At 34.7% G+C, this 27,886-nt stretch overlaps 1 protein-coding gene across 8 annotated transcripts in view; it reads left to right on the top strand.

The window, feature by feature from the left end:
- The window catches only part of LOC145688484 (uncharacterized), a 93,664-nt gene extending 65,988 nt beyond the window's left edge, over positions 1-27,676 (top strand). For all 8 annotated transcript variants that reach the window (XM_081762784.1, XM_081762787.1, XM_081762782.1 and 5 more), the window contains exons 6-10: positions 208-336; positions 9,160-9,349; positions 17,501-17,636; positions 22,581-23,334; positions 24,517-27,676. In XM_081762784.1, coding sequence (XP_081618910.1) covers positions 208-336; positions 9,160-9,349; positions 17,501-17,636; positions 22,581-23,334; positions 24,517-24,905 — 1,598 coding nt within the window. In that variant the 3' untranslated portion in view covers positions 24,906-27,676. The remainder of the gene's footprint in view (positions 1-207; positions 337-9,159; positions 9,350-17,500; positions 17,637-22,580; positions 23,335-24,516) is intronic.
- Positions 27,677-27,886: the final 210 nt, after the last annotated feature.

Below are 27,886 nucleotides of genomic sequence, written 5' to 3'. Positions count from 1 at the left end.
AACAGAAGTACCACAATATCTGAAATTTAAAATGATTTTATCATTTCTCTACGTCGTTCACAACCCAGTCAATTCTATTTTTTTTTCTTTTATGATGTACGTTTGGAGTTATTTCTTTCTATCATTCTTCATTTTTCTTTATTATAAAATATCTAATATGATAGTATATGATGTTATAATTATATCTTTTGATATCTATTTTTGCAGGCGTTGTTCCAATAAATGAAAAAGTAAATGAAGACCCTTATCTCTATGCTAAACGTTCAATTTATAAAACAACCAAATTATCAGGCGGAGCGATATATGAAGTATGTGCGGTTCAGTCTCAAGATTCGAGTGAGTATTGTGTAGGAAACATAAGGAAATGCAAATTGCAATTAACGTTAATGTTGCTAATCTGTATAAAGATTACAAGTAGTATTGCGTCATTGTTAGGAGAAATTGAAGAACAGTACATTCAATATCTGCTACTAAAGGGTTCATATTTTTCTTATACAGAATATAAGTTAATAATGAAAAAATCTATTCCAACAGAATAGAAATTATCAACTACATCAGATTGGCAACGAATGGCATCTCTTGTTGTCTCTCGATTTTTTTTTTTTTTTTTTTTTTTGAAAATTGCGTATTCGAGAATTCGCCTTCAAGCGAGTATTTTGTACATCTCGATGTGATCTCTCAATAGATATGTGTCTTATCTTCAGGCAGCATCATAGTTAAACCAAAATTAATGTTTTGAGAGCTTATCATTATTTTGGGTTACATATTATCCAAACTGTATACTGGGGTAACTGTGGCTCGGTGGTAAAGCGCGTACCTATGGTGCGGGGCTCCCTGGTTTGATCCCCGGCCAAATGAGTTTGTGCTGAACAACATCGTGTTCGTGGGTTTCCTTGGGATACTCCCGTTTCCCCTTGCTTTCTCATTCCACCATTTCTTCCATCATCATTCACTTCCTTTAGTGATGGTCTCTCTTAGCTTAACAGCCATAATCGTGGGACGTTAAACTCAATTTTTTTTCCAAACTGTATACTGTTGTCTTGCTAGTCTCATAATGAAACAATTCATTAGCTATATCCAGAGGCGTATCTAGTAGGTTAAAACTGGGGGCAGCCAGACCCCAGACTATAAAGGTATATCATGAATTTACCATAAACTTTCAAAAAAATATAAATAATAGCTTAAATTATTATGTCACTCAAGAACCTGCGCAGTCTAAGCCCCCCGGCCCCGGGCTAGATCCGCCACTGCGTATATTTCAAGATCAGTTTGATTTTAATAGGTGGCGTGATTATTGTATAGCATAGACATATCCTGAGGTTCAAAAAACTAAAAAAAAAATATTGTTTTCTCGAAAACTACGCATGAGGATTTGCACTCACTTATATTATTTTGTTCACCTCACTGAAATTATCGATTGTTATATATTTTTCTTCTTTGGGCTGTTTTTTTCCTTTAAACGCTAATACTGTTGTTCAATATCCAGTGCTTAGTTTGCTATGGTTTCATGAATACGGAATTTTCCTTTGCCTTTAAACGTACCAAATAGTCAAGAATCCATTTTGCCATTATTGAGAAAATAGACTTGCTTATTAGATTTCTACTTCATCATTAAGTTACCTCGATAATCAGAGCCCAAAAATAAAATCATAGTTCTACAATAGAACTTAAAAATTAGAATACCGTAATTGGAGAAAAATACACTGTAAAGCATTTAATATCTTGTATTTAGACAAAACGTAGTAATTTTTGAGATTGGTAATCAGAAGAAACAAAATGTGAATATACTATGTGGAACAGCCCGTTTCAATTCAAAAGCTTTCTCTCTGAGGTGCTGTGATGTTTACCCTATAGGATAGAGATCCAAGTAGAGTAAGCATTACATTAAGTAGTTATTGATCGAATATTTCGCCCGAGCGTTAACGACGAAACAACTTATCACAAGAGTAATAGCTTCTTTCATCGGTAACCACACATAGGCAAAAATTCAAACAATAACCTTAAACTTATGAATAGAGTAAAACTTCAGCATCATTTGAACTGAAAAAGAACATAAAATAATAATATTTCGGTTATATCAATATATCTCACCATGCATAACACAATGGACGAGCATGAGGTGACAATTTCCGGGTCAGAATATCGCCAATGGTATGCATAAAATAATGATTATATTTGGTATTGAGCACTATACTTACATCTCTTTACGAGTGACAGATAAAATTCTTACAACAGAAAATGTGGATGTATTCTGAGTATAAAAATACAAATGGATATACACAACTTTACATTTTTCTATGCAGTTTGTTGAGCAGCATATGTAAAGTGCTGGTCCTGAATCGGAGTCTTCGCGCCCAATGCCGGCTACGTCATGCAGCTTCCTCTTTGTTCCTGCTGCTCACGTGAGTCCCACCTACCCGAGTGACGTAAGCGCAGGTAGAATTGTGATTGGCTGCTGGCGACGGCCAAGGCCGTCGACTGCTATCATCTGCTCCGCTGCTGATATATTCGTTGCGAGAACGTACAACGCTTACTCACATTATGCGTGGAAAAGCAGCAGCCTTTAAAATGAAATGACTAAATTGTCTGAGCTGGGCACACCAAAAATAATGTACAAATAAGTTTATTACAGCGCTACCTTCCAGGTGATATGTTCTTCTTCCTTAATGTTATTTAAAGCTTGTATATTCCATGGTATATTTATTCATTTCTAATTGTGTTACTCTACAGATGATTTCGATAATTTATTCCTTTGGGTATACTGTTTATGTATTTATGTTGTCATATATTCGATACATGTTTATTGAATTTTAAACTGTGTACTTTTGAACTAATCAAAATAGTGGATATTATGGAATTCTAACTACCCACATTACGAAATTTTGATTCCTCAGTACGTTTCTAGTTTAAAAAAGATACACGAACATTGGTGAAAATCGAATTAATATAACCAAATGTTGCAACATATTAAAGTAATATGTCAATGTTCGCACCTGTTGGGAGTATGTCTGCCGCTGCTAGGTGTGTCTGTGTCACTAGTAGAAGAAGACATGATCTGATAGTTAATGGTGTATTTTTGTATAATACATAATTATGGGTATGAACAGTCTGTTCAGTAGAACTATCAAATTATTATTGGGCATGAACGACATAGTTTTTAATGCCACAAAAACTCGTTTTTGTCGATTTTCTCGGAAACTACGCATCAACATCTGTCCTTAAGCTCTATTCAGTGGTGCTAGTCAGCCAGTTCGCAACGGTTCCAGTTAACCTAGAGCCAGTGGTTCCTAGAACCAGTTGTTAAAATATTTCGAGTTCGCAGAACCGTTTGTTATACCCAGACATAACAGCAAATTTTACCTAGTTATGGCCAGGAACAAAGAATTTTATTTTAACTATCTTTGTTTCTAGAAATTCTTACAGCTACAGGATTAAACACATGATCTCTCAGAACAAGGTATAAGCGTTTATTTCTTAATCTCAAATGTCCAGATATCAAGAAGAAGAACTGGGATCACATAAGTGTAGTGATGAGGGTTATTTATATTTGAAACGCATGCATATCATTATCAACAATTGTCGATCCATTGCTGTAATAAGATTTTCTCAATATTTTTTGATAACCATCTTACGTTGATAATAATTCGTTTCCAAGATATTCGCAGTGGTACCTAATTTCCTCACTCCACCTTATATTAGGATACTGTGTTGGTCTCGACTTGGCACTTGTGGTTATCCACTGAAAAAATTGCTTTTGTCTACCTTGTATGGTTTGTTTCCTAAGAGATCTATATCTATCCATCCACTCTCTCTCTCTCTCTCTCTCGCGTACGCACTTTTGGCGTGGGAGACCCGGGTTGGATTCGATTCTCGGTGGGAGCTCATGTGGTTCGGATTCCACGTTAATCAGTAGGTTGCTGTCTCATATAGCCTCGCTGCTGAAAGGGACGTTAAACTCTAAATCAACTCAACTTAACTCTCTCTCTTTCTCTCTGTATATATATACAACGAGTTAAAAAATTAAAATAACACCACTGGCACTATCCGATCTATTAAGTAATACATACTTTATCTTTGGACGATACTTTGGCTAAAGAGAAATTAAAGTTTAAGAGTTATAAATAATTTTGGGCTATATACATCATTAACCATACAATGTACTGTCGTCTTGTTAGTATCATAATGAAGATCTTCATGAGAATATACTTTTTCGTTCAACATTAACTTTTAGACTTACATATTTTTTCTCTAATTTTCTCAAAAACTACGCATGAGCTTTTACAGTGACGCATATCATTTCATTCTACTCACTGGAATGTATCGATTAGTATACAATCATTGTCAAAAGTCTGAGCACAGTATTGATTTTTCAGAATTTTCCATATAAAAGACACTATGCCCATAAAAAAAAAATGTTTATTGTACTCGTTTTCGAAAATAAACAACGTTGTTCATATAAGGATACGAAAATCCATGATCTTGTTGACATCGAGATAAATTTATTGAAGAAAGCTCCTTGTGTGAAACAGGTAACTAATGAACAGGCATCTAACGTCACACTTAGATGATGCGTCGTTTCAAAGACACCTAGTGCTCCGTTTATGAATCCTTGTCAGTAATTGTGTCTTTACTTCAACGAACAGTTGTGTACGCGCTATTCAATCGTGGCGCAGTATGGGCAAAATTGGACGCAAATCTGTGACATGCGATTTTACTGTTTTCATTTGCATGAACCACTTGAATAGTATGAAGAACATGCAAATAGTATGAAATGCGGAAGAGAAACTGTTAACTAAGAGACGAAGCACGTATTCAAATGGTTATTTTTAAAGAAGAGAGTGAAAAATCGCTCAGCGATCGGGCGAAGCAGTGCGTCGGACTCGTGAAAGATAGTCACAAAGTGGTGTAAGTATTACAAGCAAATACACTGATCGTCCAAAAATAACAACTTCTCTTAAGGACAAGTTCACTTGAAACACAAGAAAACGAAATAGACGTTAACCGCTCCAGAAGAACCAATATAATTATGGAAGAGCCATTTCCAATCGGTAGCAAATAGGATGGTGGCTCAGCGCCTTGAAATCTATGGTCTTGGGAGTAGGACTGTGATATATATATATATATATATATATATAAAACTTGAAGCAGGAAATATTACAAAATTACACACCTGAGCCAAAAAAATAAATAGAATACGAAATAGTGATTTCTCGACATCTGTCCGTCTGTTCGTCTTTATTTACACTCATGTCCAAAATGATTATCGCATATCTATACATATGTTATTGTAGGAATATAATTTGATAACGATTTCGCCCGGTATTTCTTATAATGTTAGTATGTGTATAATCGGCAGACTTGTATGTGGTAATGCCGAAAGAGCAGTAAATAAGAATAACGAAAAAACTTCCTTGTTCATTTAGCAATATTTTGTTTTACTCATTCTAGTTTACGTATTTATAATTCTTTTCCTATGAAATTTACTACAAATATACATTTCCTGATTATACACAGTATTAAATGTACCCTGCAAAATCATGATCAAATTACGTTCCCACAAGACAGTTATAGATATGCGACAGTCATTTTGGACATGATTGTACATTTGCCTAGAAGCCATACCGCTCAATATATCGAGGCCAAATTTTAAACCTAAGGTTTTAATGTGATTCTCCAAGCGGTTTTTCCGAATTTTCTTCCTACCCCTAAAGATAAGGGTACCGTAGTTTACTGAAAAGAAAAAAATACAAAATTTGCTATTTTCTCAAATTCGACCCTAACGATTTTGTTTATATTTCATAAATCAATTTTTCAGTAACATCCATACTGTGGTATAAGTCATTTCTCTGGAAAAAGTCAAGAAGGGGTATTTTACTCTTGGGGATATGTTTTTCGGACGATTTATGAAAAAAATGACAGCCCGTATTGTCCTTATTTCATAAATAAATATTTCATTAATATTCTGATAATAAGGCATAACTCATTTTCTCCCTAAAAAAAGAATATACGAAGAGTAGTTTATTCTTGGGGGAGTTTCTTTCGAACAATCTTCTCGAAAGTGACTCAGATGAATTTGTTCATATGGCATTAGTAACCCGAAAATATGTCAGAACTCACTTGTCCTTAAAAAAATATACGGAGATAGTTTGATCTTTCTAATTAGCTTTTTTCGGTTGATTTCCTGAAAAACAACTTAGGCAGTATCCCTCATATTTAATAAATAAAATTTTCATTAATAACTCTAGAATGTTGCGTAAACTACTCCTTACGAATAAATTCACAACGTGTAATTTACTCATGGAATGCGTTTGTTTTTCATACTACTTTCTCCGAAACGACTCAGGCGGTTTTGTTCATGTTTCATAAATAAATATTTCATTAATATTCCTATAATGTTGCATAATTAACTTCCATGAGAATATTAACAAAGGGAAGTTGGACTCTTGGGATGAGATTACCAACAGATTTGTGAAATACGACATCTGTGAGTTTGTTATTTCATACAAAAATATCTCATTTATAACCCTAACATATAGCAAAAGACATTTTGTTATGGAAAAATCTACAAGAGGTAGTTTACTTTCGGGAGTGGTTTTTTTTTTTTTTTTTTTTTTTTTTTTTTTTTTTTTTTTTGGCAAAATTTTCCGGATACCCTTTATAATTTTGTTTTTATTTCACAAGAAAATGTTCCATTAATAACTTCAGCACATGATTTAGTTGAAAGAATTGAAGCGAGAAAGTTTAATGCGGCGGCCTGTACCTTTTATGGAGAAAGTACTCAAAAAAAATCCCAAGAGTAAACTACGGCATGTGAACTTTTTCATCCGGAATAATTTGCACATTATAGGATTACTAATGAATTACTTATTTATGAAATATAAACGAAATTACCAAAGTCGTTTTTGAAAAAAATCGTCCGAAATAATAAAAGAAGAAGAAGAAAAAAAAGAAACTTACTCCCAAAAATAAAGCAACTCTCGTAGACTTTTGAGAACAAACGAGTTATGCCATATTGTCAGGTCATTAATGAAATATTTATGCTGAACGAATCGCCACAGTCGATTTTGACAAAATCGAAAACTACCTCTTCTCAGAAAAGTGACTTATGCCATATGATGGTGTGTTTTTGTAAAGTTGTTTATGAAATATAAAGAATTTTGGTTGTACAAAGAAAATTCCATAAAACACCCCTGGAGAATCACATAAAAACATTAATTTTAAAGTTTGGTTGGGATACATTGATCGCTATGGTCTCTAGGCGAGTGTACGTCAAGACGAACGGGCGAACATCACTTTTCAGGTATCTATGGGCCATAAAACATATAAATCCGGTGAAATCTTGAATTTGACTTTCCTTAAGATTATCATACTTTCTTCTCTCCTTTCGACCCTCGAAAGTAAAAAAGTTATATTACATTCACCTTTTCCTGTCGGTAATTCGAAAGTTACGAACAAGATTGTATTTATTGAGTGGGGCGCCAACCCTAGTTTCGCAAACAAACGTTTTTGCGGTTTCGGCGAATCAACTTCTTCCAGCCAAGTAGAAAACAATGTTGATAGACTCTATTTGTTCATAAATGAGCCTTTTGTTTGTCGGATAGAAGATGGTGGGCAGAAATAGCAAGAACTCGCTTTTTGAAACAAATAGTGGCGCTTCAGTACAAAAATACTAAGAATTTTTCAATATTCAAATTATCGATGAAGTAAGTTTTAAAAGGCCATAGAATATACTTCGTAATTTGTTGTTCGTTGTATACCAAATACTATTACATTCGTGAGCTTTTTTTTATTCAATATTATTTTAAGTCCCCTTTTGAACATTGTCGCTATATGAATGTAAACCTATACATTAACCTGGAATTCGAGCCACATGCCCTTTCCGGGAGTCGAAACCTGGTTTACCGCAGCGAAGGCGGGGGCGCTAATCGCTTAGGCTCGCTGCTCTCTTCTTTCTTCTCAGTTTCATATTTCCATTATTCTTCCGTCTTCATTAACTTGTCTTTAGCTAGGGTCATAACGTTGAACATTACACTGATTTTTTTCTTTTCTTTTTCTGTTTTTACCAGCCTAAGCTGGTATAAAAAGTATTGAACCTGTTGCACACGAGATTAGGTTAGTATCCCAAATCTCACCATACGAGTTCCAGCGGATGAAGCATAACGTCATTCGACTGTTGAAACTTGAAGCTAGTAGAGTACAGAAAATGTTGGAATTCTATAATCAAACGTACGATATTGTGCCGTGAAGACGGGTGAATTTTCTGCTAAAATGCGCTAAATTTTACAATTTTATTTCGATAAAGGAGCAAAGATGCGCAGGCTCATGAAAAAAGTGCTGTTTTTGTGATGTTATTTAAAACAAGAGCTGAAACATTGTTCAGTCGCTTTCACTCTGAAAATTCGATGTCCAAGGTGCATCTAGCAGTAGACGACCAATCATAGCATAAGTGGATGATGTTCTGCCAAAAGACTTGAAAGACCGCCATATACGCAGTTATGACATCGCCAAGAACCTGAACGTCCATCACCAAATAGTATTAAACTATTTGGAGAAAGCTGGCAAAATAGAAGCAGCTCGACGTTTGGGGACTACATAATCTGATTCAAAACCATTTATCTGATCGGGTTTCTGTTCGTGAATCTCTACTGAAACGTAACGAACTCGAGCCACTTCTGAAGTGGTTGCTCACAAGTGATGAAAAGTGGATAACCTACGATAACAATATATGAGAAAGATAGTGATCGAAGCGATAGACCCGGATTCTCACACTATAATTCGTTTCGGTCTCTGCAAAAGTCCCTGAATGGGGTGAAATTAGTTTCAAAAGAGGCCTACGCAATTTTTTTTTGACTAGGAAACACAAAAGATTTATAGTGACTAGATTACGGTGTTGCCCAAAAATCACAGGCCATCGAACATAATGGTGCATATGTGGTTGTATAATGCTATTTTCAAATAATAATAATAATAATAATAAAAATACTTAAGATGCTTAATACTTTTTACAGAGCCTAATATATTTCTTGAAAGGATTTTATTTTAAATTTAAATCGAAATAGTGAAGTGTACCTAATTATATATATATATATATATATATAAAAGCCTATATGAGCCTATAATTACAAGTAATTGAATAAAACTTCGATGTTTTTCTTTTAGATTATATTGGAGTGCGTCAAAAAAAGACCTGTTCATTGTATAAATACAACAGTAGAGAGGAGACATTAGACCTTGTTCATTCCATAAAATCAAGCAGTCGGTTTATAAGTGTGGATGTGTGCCAACAACAAGTGCTGTATTGCACAGTCGAGCGGAACAGAAATCTGGCAATTTGGGATGGTGATTATTGGTAAGATAATTTACCACAGCTTATGCAGAAAATTAATTCAAGTTAAAATCACGTACTTACTATGAAGGATCCAGAAACAAGGTTAAGTGCAAATATCCTCAGACTTTAGATATTCAATGACAGCAGAGGGGTTACTTAAAATAAATATGAGTAGAAAGATCATCTATCTATATAATTGACTATGTTTGTACTTCATAACTCTGAACCACCCGAGCGATCTTGATCAAATTTTCAACATATATGAGATTCTAGTCTGGAAGTGTTTTTATCATTTCACTTCGATGCTGCAACTTAAGGGGTGGGGGTGGGGGGTGGAGAAGATATTTTAAAATGATGGAAAATGACCGATATTAGTATCAAATCCGTAGTTTTCGGGGTCACTGAAATGAACAGTGATACTTAAGATATCGTTTAATCCCAATTTCCCAATTCATCCCCTGAGACCCGGGTTCGATTCCCGGCGGGTTCGGATTCCACGTTAATCAGTAGGTCCCGTCTCATATAGCCTCGCTGCTGAAAGGGGACGTTAAATTCAAAATCAATTCAACTCAACTCAACCCAATTCAGCCCGTCAACCTGGGGGAGGTGTATAAAAATGATACCTAATTTCGCCAGTAGGGAGAGGGTTTAAACACCCATATTTTATCATTTCAGGGTATGAGCGAAATTTATATGCATACTCTTAATATTGTAAATGATCATTTTTCCATAATGTTTTGCTGAGTGGGGGTTAAAACCCAGAAACTCCTCCCTTGCGTAAGCCACAGTTTAAAAGATACAAAGAAAGTAACATAGTTTAACCTAGTTCAGCTTGCTAAGCTGTAACTGTTATAATAAACAATGGTGTCATTCATCCGGTTTTCTTGAACTGGTTGTTAAAATTCTTTAGCACTATTTTTTAAAGAATTAGTACATATGTTGTCAACAATCCGTCAGGAAGAAAGAAGAAGTTAGTTGCAAAAGTGATATAAAATCAATTTTCTGACAACAGACGACTCTATCGATTAAAAAATAAGTTTACACCCCGGAGTAAACATTAAATAGTAACAGGTGAAAACTGGATCGGAACTGAACTAAACCAAAACTGGCGAGACAAATTATGACCCCGCATGCTAACACTTAATCTTTGATATTGGCATTTAAAATAAAATTTAAAACTGTAAATAAGCTTAAGTGCGAGATAAACTTCTAGATAAAAAAAAAAAAGGTGGGTTGGAGCAGCGGGGGATGATTCAAGCATTCATTCCCTTATCCGTCCATCAACCGCAGACATCTTACCAAACGAACAACAGAGCTTAATTTCTTACAGCAACAGTTCTCCTGAAAGAAGAAGGACCATGTGATTGCATTTGGCGTTTGCATTGTAAGTTGATCCTTATTCTGTCTTTTCACGTTATTCGTTGAATTGTGGATTGGGTAGCATAGTCAGTATCCCGTCAGGGGATAATCTTTGTACCACTGTAAGTCTTGATTTTGTAATCTGTAGCTCTTAATAAATCTTTCAGTTAAGTAAATCAAAAGGTCTAAAGTTATAATTCAATAACAGACCTCTTCTGGCTTTAAATATCAAAACTCATATTAATACCTTATTTACAAATGATGGTTCTTCCGCTCTTCTGTATATTAAATTCGGGAAATTTACTAATATCTGTATTTTTTCCTTAAATAAAGATTTTAATGTACTATAAATGTAAAATAGCGTTATTTTTCTGGATGAAACTAATGTAAACACACACACACACACACACACACACACACACACACATATATATATATATATATATATATATATATATATATATATTAGCATAACAATCGATGTAACTATTTGATGAATTCGTAGAGCAATCCTAATGGTTACATATTAATCTGTGATGTTGCCACATAGTGAAACTTTGATTTCCTATAGCAGCTGAAGGAGGCCCTGGAGGCTATGCTTTATATAGGATTTTTGCTTTGACCTGAAGAATAACACTCTGTTGTTGTGGGCTCCCTTTTTAGAATACCCGAGATATAATATTCTATTCCAGCTTTTAGATTGACAACTAAGACATGCTGTAGTTAAGACGTGGGTGTGTAATCAGAACAGTCGAAGTGGAGGCGGATAGGAGATGTGTAAAAGCAAGTCTTGACACTGGAATTTTTCGACGTAGAAAGTTCACATATTTGAACACCCACAGTTATTAAGCTATATAAGATTAAAGATACCGCTAAGTACTCCTTCACTTATTAAGTGCATACAAACATGATAATTACACATGAATTGTAATAAAATACTTTGCAAATTTCTGCCAATAATGTCACTTATATTCACCCATAGTAAGTCACTGCTGGAGAGAGTTTCTTCCAACAACATTAAGTGGGATGAATTATCCCAATACTTCCCTCCGTACCCCTAGAATTTCACATGCTGGTTGTGACATAATACTTTAATTTTCTAATGAAGTTATTGCGCTGGATATAGGAAAGTGTTTAGAAGAATGGGATGCAACACCATCCTACTGCTGCTAATTGTGAAGTTGAGAAGAAATCAATCTTTAGATGTTTTAAACATCAACTAGTCTTGTGGTCTCTAATTTTAGAATTAGTTAAACAAAATGTCAAAATAAGCTAACTGTATGACTTAATGGTAGCAATTGTTACTATCGTCTTTGTAATAAATAATAATAACAATGTACAAATACATAATAGATCATAGAGCAATAGTATTAATACTAACTTAAATCAGTTTACCTTATTAATTACAGAACCGGTTGCTAAATGATTTGAATGATTCAAATGACAGTAGGTACCGGAAATGCCCTTTGTAGACATTCCGCTCTCGTCTGATCGTGTTTTCATAAACACGCCCTAGTTCTTGAAGAGAAATGTTTTGTATTGCATTTGTGATGTTTTAGGGGTTGTCTGAGGGTTGTTAGCATAAATGTTACCTTTCAAAGCTTTCAATAAATACAAAGTACAAGATAATACAAGTCTGATGGTCGGGGATACCAGCTGTTGCTGGCAAACTTGTTGAGAAACGCTACATTGATGCGCACCATAATTTGATTGAATATGTGAGATATTTTGAGTTACACTATACCTCTTTTCATTTTCAGTTAAATTGTGCGCAGTACAACGCAAATATCTCCTGATATAGTGTATTGTTGAGACAGTAAAAAATATAGGGCTAATAATGCGCATCCCTGACACGGCACTCTAGATGCAAACCTTCTCCTGGTGAGGACGCTCCTCACGCATAATATATGGGTTTTTCTGCAACCAGTAACAAGCATTGTGGGTATTAATGTAGCCTGACGGATGAAGTCATGCTTCGTCTGTCAAACTGAGGAATCCAACTAAGTATTAACGATCTCAGACAAGAGTTAGTTGCAATGAGCAAGTAACTATTATAGCTTTGTAGTTTTAGTTTAGTTTCATCGAAAACAGGTACCTCTTTAAACTCGGTGACATGTTGAATGGAAATATACAACTTAATAAACAAACAAGATAATATCTATTTGAACAAAAACACCAGAGGTGCAAAGAGTGGAGCCACGTTCGTCAGCCCAAAAAGTGTTGAGATGAGGATGGATGAGCCAAGTTCCTTTGCCACTGCATCTGAAATGAACATTGGAACTTGGCGCGAGGTGTCTAACATATTCGAGTACACCAAGATATATTTTCCTAATTTCACCGTCAGGACATTTCAGCCTTAAGGTTGGTGGTGTCTCCCAAATCCACCACACTCACAAACACTATTCCTAAGGCTCGTCAACATAATTTTCCTTGACAGCACGTGGAGGATTATAAGTTTTCCTTTTCTAGTTTCGAACCATCAATCTTACTGCAGTAAATATGTGTCTTATCGCATTAGTGAAGTTGAAATTCCTTAGGTTGGTGGTGGCCCCAACCCACTATGCCCACCACCACTATCTCTAACGTTCCTTAACATCATTTTCCTTGACATCTCGCGCCAAGTTCCAGTGTTCGTTTCAGATTCAGTGGCTAAGGAACTTGGCTCATCCATCCTCATCTCGACACTTTTTGAGGCTTACGAACTTGGCTCACTTTTTCCACCTCTGGTGTTTTTGTTCAGATTTCTCTTCTTTTTGTAGTTCACCATATCAGTATCGTATATTGAGATTTTCAATTGTGGCATATTGTTGGTTATAAATGTATAATTGTACATTTTTAAAGGAGTCATAATGTGCTACATACAACATTAGTTCCCAAAGGCTCTCCCACCGGTAATCAAACCCAGGACCCTGTACAACAAAGGCGCACATGCTAGCCACTACACCAGCGGGGAGGGATTCTTCTATTGAATTCATGTCAGAGAGTTATGTCCAAACGAGTTTCGAATTAATTTACTCGAGCTACAAAATCACGATCGCTAACATCTCACTTTTCATTGCCTAAATACGAAGAGTATCAACAGGGCCCCAAAACCCTTGATGTTGAATCCTCGATGCTATATCACTAAACATGGCTGGTGTTTCAACACACTTAGTTGTTCTCTACCCTTCCACATTGCTAAATAACGGAGTTCATTACGTGACGCGCATGCGGCGCAGTTTCATACTGCCTCGGGTTTTACTTCTAATGATATACATCTTTTAAATAGCTTGTAAACATAAATTATATTTGCCACCAACATATCTCCATATCTCATACAAAAGTCGAAAAATTGGATTTCTAATTTCTTGGAAAACTTTATTATTTCTAAACATTCCTACCTGTACGTTATCTTGCTTATCAATTTTAATTTCAATATCTATTTAATAGCAATGACTGCAATAAAGGAAAAATATTCACCGAAAAAAAATATATTACCTTTCCTTGTCTGAGTTTCCAACCACCAAATTTACGGCACTATGTACGCGCCTTAACCCACTCGACCACCCGGACGATTGACATTATCACTATACACATATTGTGTTGAACAACGGAATCGTTCCCGATTTCTGATTATACGGATAATTTTTCGCCCATTAAAAATTTCCCATAGCAAATTCCTCAAATTTCATACTCAGACCGTTATAAGATACCTTTATGAGTTTTACATCTTTATCTCATTAAGTACCTAATGGCTACGGTCAGTTTTTCGTCCATAAAAAAAATCCCATAGTACATTCCTTAAATTTCGAACGTTTTCCATACTCGAGTCATTATAAAGTAGGTACCTTTATGCAGAGTTTCACGTCTCTATCTATTGGAAAGTACCTAATCAATGATGAGTGAGTAAATGAACCGATCTCTGTGGCTAAAGACAGTTTCTCTCCCATAAAAAAAATCATAGCACATTCCTCAAACTTCGGATATTTTTGATAATCAAACCATTATAAGGTACCTTTATGGAAAGTTTTACATCTTTATCACATTGAGAAGTAACTAATGACTACGGACAATTTTTCACCTATTAAAAAAAAAAAAAAACATAGCATATTCCTCACATTTCGGACGTTTTCCATACTCAGGTCATTATAATGTACCTTTATGCAGAGTTTCACGTCTCTATCTCATTAGGATCTAGCTAATCAATGTGATGAGTGAGTGAGTGAAACGATTTCTTGCTTACCTGACAGTTTTTTGCCCATGAAAAATTTCCCGTAACACATTCCTCACATTTCGGACTTTTTACATACTCAAGTCATTATAGGGTACCTTTATGCAAAGTTTCACGTCTTTATCTCATTGGGAAGTACCTAATTAATTTGATGAGTGAGTCAGTGAATCAGTGAGCCAGAAAACTGCATATTTTAGGGATCCGGTACTCGAATATGGTTGAAGCTAGGAATGTGAGATTTGGTATATGAGCACATCTCTCAGATATCTCCTTAAATTCTAAACCTCATATTTCTACTTTTAACAGAATTGCTTTTACAGAGCCTCAAAATCGGCGATTTTAACCAAAACACTTGTTTATGTATAACATGCTTAGGGCAGTGCAGGCCAGTTTTCATTTCCAACGAATTTTCTTCGCGGAACTTGACTGCCAAGCAGTGCCGTGCATGTTGATATCGATTTTCTGGGGCTTCTGGTTGTCACTACCAATTTTGCCAATTACTTCCGGAGTTTTGAGATCAGGAGGCTTATTTCTTTTTTCATTTACAACGAATACTGTTGTCCTTCATTTCCTATACAAATCTCGAATTGTTCTGCTTGTAGAGATCTTGTTAAAACCAGGATAGTTTGCTGAAAACATATGCTTAATCTTTTATGAAGAACATCTTTGTGTAAAATTCCACAGTATCGGTTCGTTCTTCGAGTAAAAAGTACACTATTTTCCACCAAACAACCAAAATTACAAAACGAAACCTAACCAATACATTATTGAAACCTCTATACCACACGTAAGGTATGATGCACACCGGTTTTATACTGGATATCTAATACTTCGAGTCTGTGTGGCTGTCTTCTTTAGAGGAAGTGAGAAAAATATTAAATTACGATTTTCACAAGAATTAAACAAAGATTGGACGAGGGAGTGGAGTTTCATATTAGTACTAGACGGTTACTATTTATACGTTATTTTACTTGTAGAACTTTTCCTGTACAACATTTGATCTTAAAAAGAGAGAACTTTAGTGTGTAATGTCAACATTGCTTCCAGTTAACTATAACTTCTTTTTTCTTAAATTTATTTCGTTGCGTTCTCTCATCATTTATTAATTTCTCTTGCATGCAAATTTTATTGAAGTCTTTTCGTTCTCATAAATCACTTTTTTATAACTTAGAAAAAAAGAAAGAAAAAATATTCATACTTATTGATAAACGTCAGCTGTTTTAGACATAATGTATTTAAGTTCACTTTAGACTAACTTCTCTTACGAGTTACGTGGTTTATTTTTCTTTTCTTCTGTTTCACTTTAATCTTAACTTTAACCATTTTCATCTTCACTGAGAAGTGATCCCTCACTGTCCCGAAAAGCAAGTACTTTGCTAATTTGAGAGCATACAGAACTGTGAGTACGATTTCATTTATTGTATACACCAGAACTACACCCATGGGGCAGATCGTAGGGTAGCTGCTTTTGCCTTACAGTCTAAATTGAGGGTTGAAGATGTTATTTCAACAGTCAGTTAAAGGATCCAGAGGAAGAGCATGTGCGATTTCGCATCTTTTACAGGAGAGAAGACTATCGATGGCGTTTAACCGTTTACTACCAGTGTGTGGAAATTCTTCTCCTTGGAGCCTCACGAACCAAGCTGTCTCATGATTTTTTCTTTGTTACGACTCCCTCCTCAGAAAGCTCTCTCCACTTTCTACCTGGCAACACTATGAGGTGACTAAATGCTGTCAGGATGTCGCTTCTCTGTGACTGTTTCTACAATTTTCTTTCTTCCTTGTGTAATGAAGCATCTTTAAAAAGTTTACTTTTTTAACTTAGTGTTTTATGTACAGTATATGTACTTGCGAGTCTAAACATTTAATAAGAAAAATAATTATATTGGCATGTACCATGCTGTGATATGTTCTTAATAATTGGTAGGAAGTTCTTATAAGTTCATCTTGCAAAAGAAGTATAATTTTACGTATAAGCCCTGATACACACTTGTATGAAACAGTAAACCTAATTATTCACTCATCACGAGATCACCTTGAACAACAACCGTTGTTTCTGTTCTCACAGTTGGAGTGAGTACGGCGACTATGGCTGTGCATTAGAAGCGATACCGTCACATATAGCATAAGTTGTAACCTGACGTTGGTAGGTGATCTGTAAGAATTTAGTGTTTATAACGTCCAAACCATAGGATATGTGAAAGAGACAATCATACTTTTAGATTCCTGAGCTCACGTCAGTCTTACTTGGTCTACGACATGTCCCCTTCACATTCGAAATTTCTAATTTAGAGCAAAGAAATTAGCGGCCATGATTTCGTACCCTACAAGTTACGGTTCTCCCTTGTTCTATCATCAGATTCCTTTCAATTTTCAAAATAAAATAATGTTCAAAGATCTTTCACTATTCTCTGTATCATTTTCAGACAAAATATGAAAAACAGAATATTTTTTCAAATTTTATATATTAGACGTATCTTCGTTTTACAAGTGTCATTTTCATTTCTGATTTTTTTCAGGTTATTGCTTTCAGATCTTTGTAAAGATATTATCAATTTAATAAGTAAAAGTTTAATATAACATGTGTGTGTTTTTCTTTGCAGTGAACAGATATACACGGAAAACATTTCTACAGTGAAAGATGATGTGTCTGGTGGTTGGTCTGGAGCAAAGTTCGGAACTTCTGTCTCTGATATTCTATATGCTGATAAATGTTGTGTGCGGCTATTTGATATCAGAGTAAGTAAACGAACATAAATGATGATAATACGTTATATCAGTTTTACAGAGGGTGATAGGCATCCGTATAGACGAAATGCAGAGGGAAAAGTACAGCGCAAAAGCAGCGCAGAAATGAAAATTGTATCACTGAGTCAGTAGTGTGTGATGTGTTTCCTAGCAAAATAATCGTGAAGTGGGAAGACTAATCATATCGAAAAAGAGTCGATTCTGAGGAAGTTACATTGCAGAACTTTTCGATTTATACTTCAGTTTTACTAGTTTAGTTAAACTCCCACAAACACGAATTTGCTCTTTCACGCTCAACTGTAAATGTGATAGTGCCGCCAGACTGTGTATCACAGAATAAGCCACATCCGAAATGGACTCAAGTGAAGTTGACTTCACCAGTTTTTGGCAAAATTAAGACGCCGATGATATCAGGGAGTCCACTGATACAGCTTGCTGTGGCCCCTGGCTCCATGTATCCCAATCAACCATCCACGATAACTTTCGTATCAAGGTGATCCATAGGGCTAATAATTATACGCGGAATGCCTGCCACGTCATGGACTGAAAACCAACTTCAGAAAGCTGTACGAGCTCCACCTGGTGGGAAATCAGTGGAAATTAGTAACCACAGTGAACGAGGCGTTCATATATTTGACAATTATTGAGAGATCCTAAAAATTACATACAGAAGTGACCATGAATTTAGTACACGTGGCTGTCAGAGAGTTGATGGGAGATGATAAGAGATGGTATTATAACTATCATGAAATCATAAATAATTTTCAGTTAATGTGAATAATTACTTTTTTGTCACGAGCTATCTATGTCTTTATTTGCAAATCTAACATTGGTACGCAAATTAATTAATTTTGCTTTCAATCATTGTTAATAATAACACATGACTCAAAATAACATTATCGATACAGAATGTCTTAATTGCAAGTAAGTTACTGAAATTCATTAAATGTCCGAGAGATGAGGAATAACAATTTTTTTTTTATTGTAACGTCATAGTTGGTAAAGTAAATTTAACCTTTAAATGGCTAATTCTTATAAGAGAATGTTGTGAATTGCAAAACATTATCAGAATTCATTAAATTTGCTTTTTAAATTAAAACGTATTAAACAATTAATAATGAATAAATGTTATTGTTCAGTCATTTTGTAAAATAAAGTTTACTACGTTCCTTTCATGAATGAAGCTGACAAGAAAGACCAATACCTTGTATCACACATGATACATACTGTATATACATGTGCAGTAATCAGTATAATGATGTCCATACATGTAATACGATAGCAAATGCTAGCAGTTGATTCCTTAGAGAAAGTAAAATGCTGACGTTTGATTTAAAACCACATGATTGTAAGTTAGCACAGAAAGGAACTTTTTAAATACTTTTTAAGATTGTTTTTTAAATCCATGAAAGAAAACGATTGAACACGTGCGAATATTTAACAGGTACTACCTAGATATGGACGCCCTCGCCTTCGCAGAGTGTAATTGAATCCTTTCAGGATAGAGCGATACACTTTTTTTTCTTTTTTTTCTTTTTCTTTTTTCTTTTTTTTTGGACAGTTATATACGTGTGGTCAAGTTGCAATGTACTTCTGGGCCGAGAGTCATCTTCCAAAGATTGACTTTGATATTTTGATCCCCAAAATTGCCAAAATTATGCAACCTTCCCAAATTTTGACCTAAGGTCAGTGTGGTACGTCGAACTGTTATAGGAGAGCGAACACTTCAAATTCGTCTATGTAGAAGCTCATCAGCCTCTGTACATAATACGTGCTTTAAGAAAGCACATTTTGGGATAGATAATCCCATTTATTTTCATTTACCTCCTTTGATATTGATAGTTGTTTTCGTAATATTTATTTAAGAATTTGATAGTACAACCGGAAGCATGTTTTGCACTGTAAACGTTAACGATGGGGAAAGGAAGCCATGGAAAATCTCAGTCAGGGTGGCTTGTCACGGGATTCAATCTTCAGATATTCCAATTGCGAGGCGAGAACTTTAGCTGTTCTTGTCCGCTAAAGTACTGTAAGTAAGTGGAAAAGCACGCTTTAATGATGCAAAGTATTTCCTTGTTTGATCCTGAGACATTTTCTTCGCGTGTTCTGTGGAATTTATTATTATTATTTGTTCCTTCTTTTTTTCCACCAGTTCTTCCACCATCATTAACTTGAAGTTACGATCCGTTTTCTTTATTATACAGAGCATCCCCGTATGACGTTAAGCCGCAATTATTTAATATTTTAATTCAAATTATTTTCAAGACAAATATGAGTCTATTCTAATGCTGCTAGGGCTAAATTTACGAAGATTTTAACAATGAGAATTTGATAAATCCATACTATTGAGTTTATGAATTTACTCAAGATACTTCTGTTGCTTTCTTGGAAAATTTCTGAACGTACTACGTACATCTATAACTGTTGAGCTTAATATTGAAACTGAATCAATGATCATGGTGTTTATTATGAAAGAATAAAATAGGCCTAATCTTTGTTTCATGATAATTTAGTGTACGCTTGCACTAATTATTTTTTGAATAAATTGAAAATAATATAGATCAATTATGATCATTTTAGCAGCAGAAAGTGTAAAAACCAGGCTCAGATTTTCAGTGACTGGCCTGTTGACATCCACAGGAGCAAAAGTGTTGCTTACGGTAAATGTGGATAGCAAGGCGTGTAACAGAACAAATTAGAAAGAAGAAAATCGTATTTTGTATTAATGTGCTCTTATTATAACGGTTGTTTAAAAAAACATAACATTGAAACGGTAAAGTTACTATAAAAATCAAATTCAGGTGTTTGACTATTATCACATATCAGAATACAAAGTTAAATAACTTTTCGCCAGGGCCTTCTATTTCTTTATAACTGCAAAATCTGGAAAGAAAAGTAAGAAATAAAGTAACTGCGTGTTGAAAGTCACGTAATTATAATTATTTTGATAAACACCACAATTGAACTACAGAGAAGCTCTAATTGTTATTTTATTATTGTACTAGCTGAATATACCCATTCTTCGCATGGCCAGATAAAGTATCTATGTAAACAAATTGAACAACAAAAACTAAATCGGTCATTTTCCTCTGCTTCTACATATTCCGTTAAATGCCCCCTGAGACGACCTGGTTCGATTTTTTTTTTTTTTAAAAAAACGCCTCTGGCCCCCAGCCGACGGGGGCTGTATTTGGAAGTCAACGCCTATTGGAGTGTCACCATTCATCTCAGCAACAGCGAAAACTATAGATTTGACAGTAATATCGGTCATTTTGAATTATTTTCACATGTCTCGATGACCCCTCTATGTTGGCCCCCGTTTCTTAGGTGATGGGGGCTAAATTTCAAAGTAAACGCGATCTTGAGTTTCACCATTGAGCTCAGCAACCCCGAAAACGATTAATTTGACACAAATATCGGTCATTTTGGATTATTTTTACATGTCTCAGTATTACCCCGCAGGTGACCCCCGGCCCACATACAATGGTAAATGAATTTGCAAGTAACCGCTAATGGAATTCTCACCATTCATCTCAGCGAACACGAAAACTATGGATTTGACACTAATATCACTAATATTGGATTATTTTTTACATGTCTCGGCATCCCCCGGTGACCCCAGGCCCGCAGCCGAATGGGGTGAATACGATCGGAGTTTCACCATTAATCTCAGCGAACCCGAAAACTATGGATTTGACACTAATATCGGCCATTTTGAATTATTTTTACGTCTCGGTACCCTCCCTCCCCCCGCATACAATGGTAGCTGAATTTGCAAGTTATCGCTAATGGAAGTGTCACCATCGATCTCAGCGACCGCGAAAACTATGAATTCGACACTAATATCGGTCATTTTCTACTTCTTTTACATGTCCCGGTAAACACCTCTCTGAGGCCCCTGGTTCGAATTTTGACAAAAACGTTTCGCCTTGGTCTGGGGCCTGGACCAAGGTATCCGTGACCAAAATTTCGTAACTTTCGGTCAACTTGTCTGGTCCCCAGCCGGTCCCAGTAAATCCCCCCTCCCTGAGATCGCCGTGGTTAGAAATTTCAAAAAAGCGCTTTGTCTTGATCTGAGGCCTGGACCAAGGTACCCCTGACCAAAATTTGGTAACTCTCGGTCCACTCGTCTGGTCCCCAGGCCGCACATAGACAGACAGACAAACAAACACACAAACAAACTCTTTATTTTATTTATATTAGATGAATTTTCATGTTTTTAAGCAAATCACTCACATTTTTGTGTTCAAGCTTTCTCCTTTAATTATGGCTTTATCTTTCTTCATACCCAAAAGCAAATCATTCCAAAATTTCGGAACACTTGGACACAATAATTATAATAATTGGAGAGGATATAAAGTTAGCTTTTATCGTGTCTCTTATGACGAAACTCTCCGAGAAACTAGGCCTTTAATACTTACATTAAGCGAACTAATACTTGTTTTTAAGAACTTTCATGTTATGTTAGAATTAGTGTCTCCAATAATTGAAGACTCGCTGTAGAAAACGATGTAAGTGCCACCTTGAAATTGTTTCACTTATTTTATTTTTTAAATACGTTTATGCCTTAGTTAGATTTTCATACTTCGTTATATGCTAGTTTGTATTTCTAAGCAACAGTATTTTCTATTTTGTGACTCTTTGGAACAATTTACTATCTCTTATCTTTACTGTTTCAGTAAGTATGTTTTTGACACTTACGTTGTTTTCTACAGCGAGTCTTCAATTATGATGTCATGAACTGAATTGACAGTTTTCTGACAGGGAAGAGAACGTTCTGGAACTGTTGAAAGTCTAATTACTATCATTTTGTAAACAGTAAACGGCACAGTTTCAAACTTCCGATATTCTTAATTCTCTGCTTTATTCATTGAAGTTGTCAAAGCTGTGGGAGCGCACTGAAGAACCTTAATGTAATTACTTTCTTTCTTTTAGGAACAAAGCAGAAGTGACACCAGAAAAATCATGTGTGCGCGAGAAATATCATCAGTAATGAGACACTGTGATCACATTTCTATTATACTGAGAAGTATGGTGCCTCATTTTGTCTATGTTGTAACTCGTCACCATATGTTCTTAATGGATACTCGAGTCCCTCTTAAACCCCTTATACAATGGACTCATATGCTACAATTCACACCGATATACGGTTCTGTATCGGTTAGTGGACACTTAGAAATTATTTGCATATCTAGTCAACGTCCAAATGACTTAGTTTTTATTACGAACACTTGGAGCTACCTCAATGGAACTGAAGAACAGAATTTATCTGTTAATATTGATCAACCTGCAATAAGTCGAGTTTTGCCGTTCATGCCTCCGACCATTAAAGAAACTTCAAATTTCTTAAATAGAAATGGAGTATGGTTAGATCCGGTCATAAAAAGTAGAATCTCAGTAAGTGTTGTTGGATGTACGGTTTTAGTCCCGGACAAGTTGAATTTAAGTGACTGTTTTCTTTTACTCACTGAAACGTCTGCTGGTGATGTGTTTCTTTGTCAATTATATGAAAATAACCATGGAGAAACTGAAGATAACAGTTCATTTGAACCAAAATGGACAAACGCAGCAAAAGAAGATGCATTCCAGAAGCTTGCCAAATGGGGAAGGAAAGTGAAGAAGCAGATTGATAAGAAACAGAATCCCATAAAACTCACAGGAGAGTTTGACACTGATACATTATCTCAAAGTAAGTATATGAATGTCATTTACTATTATTATCTCGTTTTGTGCTTGTTATAACTTTAGACAAATGAGAGGATCTTGTGTTTGTGAAAAATGGTTTCAATGAATATTCGTACAAACAGGCTTTATTCCGGAAAATTTTGTCCGGGGGACAAAATCAAAATTTGAGGAGCTGCACTGGGACACAATTTTGGTGTATTGGCAGTAGCAATTTAACTTCTCGTATGTCCTGGTAAGAGGTGGTTGGCCACCTCCTGACGGGGAAATATGCCTGGAAGAAACATGCTTACATGCTTAGAAACTGACATTGTACTTTCGAAACTAGGAATGAGAACAATTGAGTTAGGTATATAATAAATTAAGGAAATAACCGATTTTTCTCTCACCAATTCCTCCATAGATTGAAATTCCATGCAATTCAAAGAGTGTGAAAAAATTACGACTGTACCAATAATCGAATCCGAGTCTCAGCCTTACGTCCCGGTGCGTTGTCACTACGCTACCCAGTCTGTTACCTGAACAACCACACCCTTTCACTCATGAGGTCGGTACCTAGCCACTCATAGCACATGGACTATACAGCAATTTGTATTGTGCTTGGACATCCCAGTCTGGTCGTGCTCTTTGAATATCAAAAAACAATATAAGTCCATCTTCATGTAAGTCAAAAATATTTGAAATATATATATATATATATATCACTTGCACGCGTGTTATGCTACCAAGTAAATTATCGATAACAATTAAAATGAATGAAAAATACCATCATTATTAATTCCTGAACTCAGTAACCCGGCTAATTAGGGTATGTACAACCAACAATTTTATTATTATTCCACCATTATCCATCTTGAGTCGTGAGCTCCTTCGTGGCTAAGCGGTTAGAGTACGCGCCTTTGGCGTGGGAAACCCGGGTTCGATTCCCGGAGGGAGCTCATGTGTTTCAGATTACACGTTAATCAATAGGTCCACGTCTCATATAGCTTCGCTGCTGAGAGGGACGTTAAACTCAAAATCAACTCAACTCCTCTTGAGCCGTTTTCTACCTTATTCTCCTCCTGTCCACATCCCTTTGTTATATAATACCACCATCAGCCTCTGCAGTGCACTAATAAATCTTTAATTAATATGATATTGAATGCAGCTTTCCGTGTAATTTTTAAAAATTTATTTATTTATTTTTCAGGTTTAGTTAACTCGTCATTAAGGTTATCTGAACAGGAAAGCAAAAATTGTGTGGAATTCACTCAAATATCTGCTGAAGAAATGAGCCAATATACCGATGTGCTATCTAAAAAACTCCTTAGTTACTGGAATGCTTACGTTCCAGGAGGAAATGATTACACAAAATTGATTTCTTCACGTCGTACAAAATCACAGAAAGAGACTATGAAAGTGAAAGAAAAGTCGGTAGGAAACGTATTTGATCTCTATCAGGAAGATTTACTCGCATCTGAATCTCAGATCATTAAAGAAAATGCTACAAGCAGAGAATCAGTGTTATCGCGTACGTTAGAAGTCGACCAAATGCAACCACCATGTAAACGAAGTAAAAAACATTTCTCAAAATTTTGATATGAATCCTGTATAGTATTTGAAGTTCGGGTTTTCCTGAGATGATGGTCAACAGTCACAGAAACTTTGCACCAAAGTAAAGGTAGAATATGTACATATATTCAGAAATTATTCGTTTTGGCTGAATATATAGCTTATAAAAATCTTAATACCAAGGGAAGAAAGCAATGAAAGGATACGAGTGTCTGTTAGAAAGCAAGCCAGTCGCTTCTTTTCTGTTTCTTTCAGATAGCAATACTGCGAAAAGTATGAAAAAATACTGTTTTTTCGTATATAAAAATAACACATATACTTAATTGTTGGTTATTCATATAATTTAAATAAAAACAAAGAAACAAAATTATTTCGATGAATGAAAGTAAATGAGAATAATAAATGAAAAAAACTACAATGATTAACACAAACTAATTCTTAATAGAAATATGAAAAGCTGAATAAATTAAAATAAATATATCTTAATCAAATATTTGAAACGTTATAATTATCCTTCGTATTTGTCAGTTGTAAATCGTTAAGTCAATTGAGTAAGTTTGTCAACTAAATTGTCAGTTGTAAAACTGAAAGTCTTTTTAAAGTTTTGAAAGAATAACTGTACTAAATGAACGGAACTGATAGCTTACTGTTGCCTAGGAAATTTAACATGATTTTAGTCGTTAATTAATCTATCCAGATTAATAATAGTAGGCTTCTACGTTGCTATACTAAATACTCGTTAATTTCACTTACATCTAACAATCACGTAATGGGTATAATTTCTTGTATCCAACTTAATGTAACTATATACCAAGATAGACAATTTATACTGCAAAAGTATAGTTCAATAAAACAAAGCATGAATGTATTCCTATTTCTTCCCGAGATTCTTTAAGCAGACATAAATGTAAAAATTAGTTCAGTCTTGACAAAAAATAAGACCCCATTAAAGAATATCCAGTATTCTTAGCAATATAAGATGCGAATTCTTACCTTTACGCAATCAATTTGATGAGTCCGTTTGTTGACCAGGATAGCTTAGATTTTATCAGCCGATAAAGAAATAATTAACAATCATGCATGATTTGGCGTAACAAGCCACGTTCTCATCTCTTTATTTCTGGAGGTTTGTACTCGATATCTCATCTTTTGATTTTTGCAACGTTTTGTTCAGTTTTATTTGTTCTTCCTTCAGTTTATCTCAGTACGAGTCATTGCATTGATGTTTCAGTGAAAATTTATATGATGTCGGTCTTTTATTGTAACTTTGATGGTATACTACACTCCTTAATAACTGCCAAGAAAAAATAACTCATTTTCTTCTTTTAATTCTATAGGTTTCGTTGTTCATTCATCCGTGAATTTAGATTATTTCGAACCTTTTAGTGCAATTTTGGTGCTATACTATACAGTACAATACATACCAATAAAAAAAAGTCAATTTCTTTTATAATTGATTATGATTTTATTGTGCATTTACTATGAGTCATTGTGCTAACTAATGTTTCGTCTGCGCAAATGCATATCATGTATATACCCTAGTTCTATGTTAACTTTCGTGTAATATTCTAGTACACAATAACTTCTAAGAAGAAAGAACTGTTAGTTTTGTTTTTATTATTTCATTCTTCACTCACTGAGTCATTGCGTTAACTAAACCTATGTCTGCAAATGCAAATTATTGCAGTAAAGTACTCTTTAATCCGGCATTCAACGCTTAGGCACATTCTGTAATCGGCGTCGATCTGCCCGTTCGCTTTGTTTTGTTTTGTTTGTAGATTCCTACAAAACCTACAACTATACATAACTTATAAACTTGTTTATAATCCGTAGCAATTTTTTTTTGAAGAAGAGATCCAAATCTCGGAAGCAACAAAATATCAGTTTTTTTAATAGTAATGTTCATGTTTTTTTTTTCTTGAAGTAGAGCAGTTTATTACAACTTAGTTTTTAAAAAAAATATTGTATTAATTTTTCATTCGAACGTTTTTATTAATGCAAGAATATTCATAAAGAATTTAAATGTGTACTCTGTTCAATTATAAATGAGAATATTTTAAACTCCGCAGTTGCCAGTATGACGGAATACATTGTAGATAGAATATATATAAATGGATATGCTTATATATATATATATATATATATATATATATATATATATATATATATATATATCTGCTTAGGCTCAGAATGTTCGTAAACAGGTAAAATACACGTTTTAGTCGTTTAACTTTTTTTATATATAGTGATTTATCTTTAGTATTCCCGTTAAAACCATAATGATGTTCGTTAATATGGCAAAATCACTAATCCTGTACGGCTGTAGTCCGAACTTGCAGGATTACAAAGCTCCTTTTGTATGTACTTTTATTTTAACTTTAGTTCGACGTTATAGTGTACAATAACTGTCAAGAAAGAAGAACTGCTATTTATCTTTTTTTATTATTTTATTCATGCTCTAACTAAAGTTGAGCCTCTGTAAATGAAGATTATTGTGTATTTTTATTTTAACTTTGGTGCAACAATATAGTTTACAATTAGTACCAAGAAAGAAGAACTCTTCTGTTTTAGTATTTTATGACTCTATTGTCGATTTTTTAAAGACTACTCTGCAGCAACACAAATAATTTCTACAAATTTTTGCACGTATTGTCATGTAGTATTTTCTGCTTATGTTTCAGACATTCTGTTGTTCTAATACTGAACTCTTTATACGCACATCCTATATCAAAGTATTACTTTTGTATGATATATATACTGTATAATACCTTTAATAATAAATAATGAAAGATGAAGAACTTTTCGTCTTTTTCTTTTCATGCCTGCATGCCTGGAGTTTGTTCGAAAAATAATCGTCGTATTTATGTAAAGAAAAAAGAAATCAATAAAAAATAAAATAAATGCCTATCTTTGAAGTTAAGTCCCACAATGCGCGTATATATATATACGAGGGAAAGTCAAAAATTATCTACACTTTTCATTCTATAGTTTGTTTACATGAAGCTAGG

The sequence above is a fragment of the Thermobia domestica genome, chromosome 6 (assembly GCF_964235325.1).
Source record: "Thermobia domestica chromosome 6, izTheDome1.hap1.1, whole genome shotgun sequence".
Taxonomy (NCBI): Eukaryota; Metazoa; Arthropoda; class Insecta; order Zygentoma; family Lepismatidae; genus Thermobia; species Thermobia domestica.
The sequence above is the reverse complement of the archived record's forward strand: the minus strand, read 5'-3'. Positions and strand labels throughout refer to the sequence as shown.